Source organism: Anopheles arabiensis, chromosome 3 (assembly GCF_016920715.1).
Source record: "Anopheles arabiensis isolate DONGOLA chromosome 3, AaraD3, whole genome shotgun sequence".
Taxonomy (NCBI): Eukaryota; Metazoa; Arthropoda; class Insecta; order Diptera; family Culicidae; genus Anopheles; species Anopheles arabiensis.
In genome coordinates this window covers 41,654,436-41,662,003 of record NC_053518.1, presented here as the reverse complement: position 1 = coordinate 41,662,003, position 7,568 = coordinate 41,654,436, and the positions used below count along the sequence as shown (strand labels likewise).

At 42.1% G+C, this 7,568-nt stretch overlaps 1 protein-coding gene across 2 annotated transcripts; it reads left to right on the top strand.

The window, feature by feature from the left end:
* Positions 1 to 1,343: 1,343 nt before the first annotated feature.
* LOC120903895 (centrosome-associated zinc finger protein CP190-like) lies at positions 1,344 to 3,129 on the top strand. 2 transcript variants are annotated; one of them, XM_040313561.1, is made up of 2 exons: positions 1,344 to 1,534; positions 1,662 to 3,129. In XM_040313561.1, the coding sequence occupies exons 1-2, from the start codon at positions 1,520 to 1,522 to the stop codon at positions 2,163 to 2,165; spliced, it is 519 nt and encodes a 172-aa protein (XP_040169495.1). In that variant the 5' UTR covers positions 1,344 to 1,519; the 3' UTR covers positions 2,166 to 3,129. The 2 variants fall into 2 exon arrangements, with proteins under 2 accessions (XP_040169495.1, XP_040169496.1); XM_040313562.1 differs by having other exon boundaries at positions 1,346 to 1,534; positions 1,615 to 3,129.
* Positions 3,130 to 7,568: the final 4,439 nt, after the last annotated feature.

Genomic DNA, 7,568 nt, shown 5'->3' with positions numbered 1-7,568 from the left:
ACGACCATTACTCAAATCTCACTTGCTTCAGTGCTGGTGGTTTCCGTTGGAGTTTAGTATTTAAACAATCGTATCGCCGTTCTAGTTCTAGCGATGCATAACTTCAATGCGAAACCATACAACAGTACAGAGGAAATGAGAAAGCTCTCCTCCAAGCGATGAAGCTCAACTGGTTGGGGTATCCCACCAACAGAGAGCACCACCAGCTTTTTCGCTATTTTTAGAATGCATGAGTCGTTTGCCGTCTGCTAAACGAAGTCTTTCTATATTCCGTTTAGGTAGAGAACTTGAGTCGTTTAGAAGCCGTTTAGTGGTCGTTTAGTGGATTTGTGGCACTTGGGAAGCTATCTGTTCTCGTTGAATCGAAATGTTGAAAAATTTCAAAGAGAACCCGTTACAGCCGTGAAAGTTTCGGTTGAAATCTTTATTCGCCTTCTAAGGCGACTAAGGCCTTAAATGCCTTCTGATTTCCTTCAAAGCCGTTTAATGATGGTAGGCATATAAAAAATCGGTAGGAATACAGATAAATCGGTATTTCTGGTCACTCTGGTGAGAACTGTCATGTGCGTTCGGTTGTTGTGCAGCGCCATCTATGTGTGAGATATAAAGTGGTATAATGGTTCGATTTGAAATTCTGCTCAGACCGTTAATCTTGGCAGGGTTCAAAAACGTAATAAAAAGATTCACATGTGGTTTGAAATTCTGCTCAGACCGTTAATCGTGGCAGGGTTCAAAAACGTAATAAAAAGATTCACACGTGGTGTAATAAAATCAAAATAACAAGTACCAGTACGAAGGGCTGCTAAACAAATATTTTGGAGATACCCTTGAATGAACTTGTTGCGGGAAATGTTTGAACGTAGACCAAAATATTTACAGATGGCCTAGATTACGATGCAAACATTCTGGAATCTCTAGTCTACCCTTCCCGCTTGGTTACAGACGTCCCAAACAATTGCATTAGCAAACAGCTAGCTGTGATGATCTATTTTCTATCGCTCTAATCATCAAGTCATATGACGACGAATCGACCCGGTGTCCTTCATTAGTAACAACGTACGGCAAGCGTTCCCGCCCACCACGCGGTAACATCTCGGAACTGGACCAGCCCGCGTCAATAATATTGACCCTTTTGATCGATTTACCGACCTTTTGTGCTCGGCCAATTGAATCATTCAACTCGCTGGTACGTCACTGCGGAGAGGCTTCACAACAGAAATGCTAAAAATACACACTCCCACCAGCCATTATGTTCCGAAATGATAGTATATTAGCAGGTGGTTGCTAATTGTTCCCCCAGTTATCGGTAGCTTGATTTCCACACATACAGACACACACCCTACACTACGCTGAGTATGATATAGAGAGCACTGATATCTACCGGCCGGGCTCAGCAAAGTTTAGTTACAAAGCAGTGGTCTATCTGACAGTTCGAACGTGTGTCTGAAAGTGTTTTTAATAGTGAAAACTTGATATCGTAAACGATCGATAAAACAACAATTCCTGTGCAAAACAAAACATGTCTGAAACGCAAGTAAGTATCGAGTGCATTGAAGGATACGGAACACTTCCACCGCCAGCCGTGTTTCGAAGTAGCACAAAGATTTTGATCAGTTTTTGGTGTGTTCCGTCGTCTATTTCCTCTCCCGTGCTCCATATAGTTTGTGTGTGATCTGTGCGGTCAGCGCTATTCCACGTTCGAGATCCTGATGACGCACAACCGCCTGAAGCACTATCATACGATCAAGTTCGGGTGTGGATACTGCAACGAAACGTTTCGCCACCAGGACGACCTGTACTGTCACTTCGTCCTGACGCATCGTGTCGATCCGTATGCGAACAAGTCACGGTGCAACAGTAGTGGATCGAGATCGGATGGAACCGAAGAGTACGGTAGCCCGGACTCGCTAATACGGCAGGCAGAGGAAACCTGCGGCCAACTGCGCTTGATCAGTGAAAGTGATGATGGTTCGGAATCGATCGGCAGCTGTTCGGCGGAGGAGTCCGAGTCCGAGGATGACGACCTGAGCGATATGGAGCTGAACTACAACGAACTGTACATGAGACGTAAGCGCAGTGCCATGACGCAGGAGGAAATATCGGAGCTGACGGATGTGTTTAAGAAGACGGTCCAGTCGACCTACTCCACCAAGCTACGGTTATAGCATTCAGGTGTGGAGGGTTGACAGGGAATCAATAGTCTGTATATATAAGGGCAACAGTTAGGTCAGTGGAAGTTGAATCATCATCACGAGGTTTTGGGGGTGTGATATCGCGAAGCGTCATCCATGCAGACATGTGATGCAATTAGCTTCTCGCTAATGTTTTTTTTCGCTATAGCCCGAAAAAAACACCTTCAACTATCATAATTCGTCGATCGAGGATCGCGAAGATCGCGCTTTCTGGCATCTGGAGAGCGTCGACGATATATTATACTTAGCACTTTAGGAATGGAACACGCACAGCCTCTCCCCCCGGAGACGTCACCTCCAAAGCTCCGTCTGTTGTCAGTCCCGAGATTCTTCTTCCGTACTCCAAAATGCACTCGAGAACTGGTTGTACAAATAGAAGGGCAAAGGGGGAGGATCGCCACCCTTCGGCTGCGTTAATGGTGGTGTGAAATAATTTTTCGCAAATATTATGTTTGTCATTTGCGGGTTTTGATGTTGTTGTGACGCCTCTTGACTTTACCGCACACGGTTTTGTTTGGCATTGTTCGGTGCATTTATCGCATTTGCGACGTTGTTACCGGGCGGGAACTTACACCCGGGAATGTGTCTCAGCTGGTGGGGAGGGGGTGAAAAGATGGAACTGCTCCGGAAACTGTCTCCATCTTTCCAGGGGCGGGGAAGAAAGTGATGCGGGGATCAGTGGTGAGGTGGTAATTGCAAAGGTGACGAAACGGAATACCAAACGAGCACGGGACGAGAGAAAGACAAGTGGACGGGGCGAGGAGCTGGAGGGCATTAATGTTTCGCGTTAATGGTGATGTTTTATTTGGAAAATATTGTAAAAAAAGCATTAAGTGTAGAGAGATAAGAAAGCGACAATACCAATTACAAAAGAAAAAAAAGAAAAAACGTACACACATACAAACTGGACAAATAAATGAACTTTAAGTCAACGTGATTGCCCGCAGTTTGGTGCTTTCTTGACACGCATGCTGACAATGCCGGAATGACCTTCTGGCCCTACCTACCTTTCTTTCACTGATGATCGTGGCTTTGTGTGTGTGTGTGTGTGTAATTATGGTTCCCTCTGTTAATGTTAATGATAATGCATCGTCAGAAAACCATTGAAATTGAACCGGCCAAACCGACCAGCGACGAATAAATAAAACCCGAATCACGCTATCCCAAGCAGCCGAAGAGAATAGCCTCTGCGTGCATCTTGGCTCGCGGGTAGGCGTTAACAGCATCCGGCAGGCATTATCAGAACCTTCGGCTGAGCCTTCCCCGTTGCACGAACCATGCTGGCCAGGAGCAGGACTCAGTTTTCAATAAAAATAAGATATGAAAAGAATGAACCTAAATGGATGCAGCAACCAAGGCTTATATTTATGATGTACTTCTGGTGGTGGTGGCCTCCGCTTTCCCATCATCCATTCTCATAGGTTTCACTCCATCAGACATATTTTTATCTCATTACATTTGGACTTCATGGTCGTTCGTTTTTCGTCACTTTTTTCTTATTTTTCTCCTGCTACGCGCCAGCGAGGAGGTCGTTATTAGTCATAAACGTAAACGATGCACACCGGCACATGCAAGAAGATGAATGTTTGGTCTTGTCTGGACGGTGAATCATTAGGTGGATGTTTACTACGTAGCGCGATGAAGCGGAACGGAACGGGTTTAGTAATAAGAAATGGGGTCATATTTAAAGATGCGCTGTGCAAATGTTCCTTAACATTCTATTAGCTATGTTGTTTATTTATATTTGAAGTGGGAAAGAATGTGAAATAAGAGTGAGCTCTAACACTTTACCGTAACATTGTGATATCGTAGTGATTTGTTATAGCTACTGTTAATTGATACCACAAACTGCAACGGTTGGTTTTCGAAAGCTAGTTCCGAAGGTCCGTTCCTTCGTACATGGAGTGCTTCTTCCACTCTTTCCAAGAGAGTCCTCGTGATCGCCGTGATCCTTTGCCGAGAAATGATGTGAGAATGGTCGGAGCGTGCCAAACGGCCATAACCATTACCCAAAAAATTACACTCGTCAACGGTTAAATGTCAGCTTGCTGTCGGTGGGTAATTTTCTCATTACGCACAATTAAGATTGCGCGGGGTATTGGATCGCTCGTGGCATGAAAAAGCAATGCCGGAAAGAAGATTTTTAATTGTTTTATATTACATTATAACAGTCGATTTAATATGGTTCAGATGTTGTTGAGTTCGGGACGGATCGAAACGGGTCTAGAAAATACGATTCATTTGATGCAGTGATCGACAGTCTGTAGTCTGTCTGTAGCCTGAGTGGTCAAATTCTGGCCCTATAATTGTGTAATAATAAAAATGTTCTAAATTAAAATAATTTTATTATATCGCTACCTAAACAATCCTTGTAGGAGCTTAACGCTTACATTAAAAAAAAATACATTTTATTTTTACTTTTTATGAGTTAACTTTAATTTGGTTTTACAAACTTTGCATTATTAATATTAATAGCCAATAAGTTCCTGGACAAAATTTGCCTCCACTATCAGTTGAACTCTAAACGTGATGGCCAAAAACGTGAAACAACTTTATTTGCGCGATCGAAACACTGCATCCCATAGCGTCTAAAACGGATCCCATGGGTCAGTTTGAGGATGTCGTATTAGCCACTATTTTGCCACTAGAATATCTTGGCACTATTATACGGCAATCAAAGCACTGAAAGAAGCGAAATCCGAAACCCGGTACCGAATCGTCGACAACCCTGAGCGACTTCAGGTTCCAATTGAAGCTGAAAATGAAGACCGAGCGACAAGTGGTTAGCTTGGCCGGAAGGTCGATGCAACCCGCCAAACAGTGAAATAGTACCTGGGAAACATAAGCAAACATATCAGGAAGCAGAAATCGAGTCCACAAGCTTCGCAGCGACAAGCAATGATGTCAAAATTCAATACGACCATTTCAAGCGACTGAATTTCGATATGACTCCCTCGTACGTGATCCTCCAGCTGCGTCCCATTGAAATTTCCTAGACCAATACGATACAAAAGCTCTATTCCAACAATTTTGTCGCGAAACTGAAGAGGAATTGTTAAAAATCGAGGTAGATCTTCAAAACATGCCTGCACGCAGGTCTTCGTCCGCCACGGCGAAAATTCCAGCTAACTGACCAAAGGCAGCTCCCATGGTTTTTGCAAGAAAGCTCAATTAACCTTTCAAAGGATGTTTATGGAAAGAAATTATTTCTCTTAGTTTTTTTCGCCTGCCAGCTGAAAAATTCGATTGCGATTGAGGCTTATTTTTAAATTTTATGTGTAATAAGGTGAAGATTCTTTTCACAAACAATTTAGTATCACATGCCATAGTTAATTGTGATTGACAGCGAATGCGAATTTAAAATTACATAGTTTTTTCGTCTTTGCATGAATAAATCACAAGCTGAGTACAATGTAATTATGTTCAAACTTTTAAAAAATTATTCTTCACTTTGATCGTTCTATGAAAAAGATTACTGACACTTAATAATTTTCTATGTATTGTAGTAAACTCATTAACTATTATTTGTAGTTAAGCTTCAAATAAGTGTATTCATTGAAATGTCCTACTATTGTCCTAATTGATAAGGAAGGTATTTGAAATGGGTTAAACCAAACTGTCTGTCATTGATGATGATGATGATACTTGAAACAACAATACTAGTGTAAGTCGTTTGTAAAACACATTACATCAAAGAAATCAATAAGCGTAAGAATCCAGTAGTTCAGCAAATATGGGATACGAAATGACAGGTACGACATATGACAAATCCACCGTACGACATGTGGAAAAAGAGAACATCAATGGCGATAATGGTGGTATTTCCGTGGAAATAGTGTAGCTTATCTTGGCTCACAGATACAATCTATAAAACGATTGTCAGAAGACGAGAGTGAACGACAGACCTATTACTTTTATAGTCACATACTGGAATTCAAGGCTTACCGCTGTTGAAGACCACGCGTGATATCCAAATCAATTGATATCGCCTTCCAGGAAACTAAAGATGGTTTCAGTTTAAGTAAAGCATTACTGATCATTGGTTGAGACATTACATTTTCAAAGTTCTGAATTTTGCTTTTCTCTTTTTTATTAATTTAGCTGCTTTTATAAATTTGTAATACATTTCACTTTCCTCGATTTTTTTGCAGAATGAATGATAAATTACTTCCCATTATTTATTTTGATTTTTACATTACATCATTTCCATTTACCGTGTTGTGCACTACACATTCAATTGATTTTGAAGGTAAAATAACATTAATCATCCATCAACACGCCCTTATGTGCGCCTCGTCGTACCTCCCATACATTAGGTTAAAGAAAAATGCAAGAAAGAAGTTTACAACTTCTTGATGCTCTTTGTACCATAAAGACCCGCCCAAACAAAAGTATAATCACAGTTTACGTGTAAATTCAACCCGAGATTATTGATGGTTTTTTCTTGTATATCACATCTCATCGATCAACACCGCGAACGCAAAGGGAACTTCTTGTAATATGCGTCACTCGTATGGCGACATTGTAGCATCAAGCTGGATACACACAGCCTTGCTGCGAATTCTCACACCGCGCCACCTTACTACGACCTACCCACAAAACAAAACAACCAGCCCCGCTACGCGCGCTTCAAAGTTATGGACCCGTGCAAGTACTTGACTCGGTGTGTACCAGATGAGGAACCTTGAAGTGGATTGATCTTCCTTGATCGTTCTTTGTTGCTTCCGTTTCGCCTACATGCATACACAAAAAGTGAGATTTCGCGCGTGTGGTTTTCCTCACCGATTCGATATAAATCAATCACTTGCGATGGGAACCTTCTGTTTGTTCGCTTCCCCAAAAGGGGAGGATCGGGACATAACAAAAAAATCCGACGGGTGAGATTCAAAATTCTTCATGCAAAAATGATTTTATCGCACGGCACGAGTACGCAAAGGTACGCGGATTAGCGCTCAAGTGGCGCATTAGGGAAGCGTAAAAATATCTTTCACTCGTCCAAGTACAAAGGCTAAAAGAAAAAGCTGACAGAGGTAAGAGAGACGGCCGCACGGTAAACCGGAGATTATCGATTTTATTACCCATTTCTCCTTGGAGCGTGGCAGAAAGTAATCAACTTCTCGCCTCAAAACGAACCAAACAAAGAGGATTCGGATTTCGGAAGGGTTTTGGGTATCTTTTTTCTGTTTGGTTTCGGACACACGTTGAAAGTAATAAAAATGCAACCACCCTAAATGCCATCCTACCAAACCAACACGCACTGTATATCATGCGCTGAAAGGTGTATGTAAAGCAGATCTGAGAAGGTTCTGTGTTTTGATCGGAGGAGTTTGAACGAATGAAGATGTTACAAGTTTGTGCCTTTAAACTTTGCCGAGC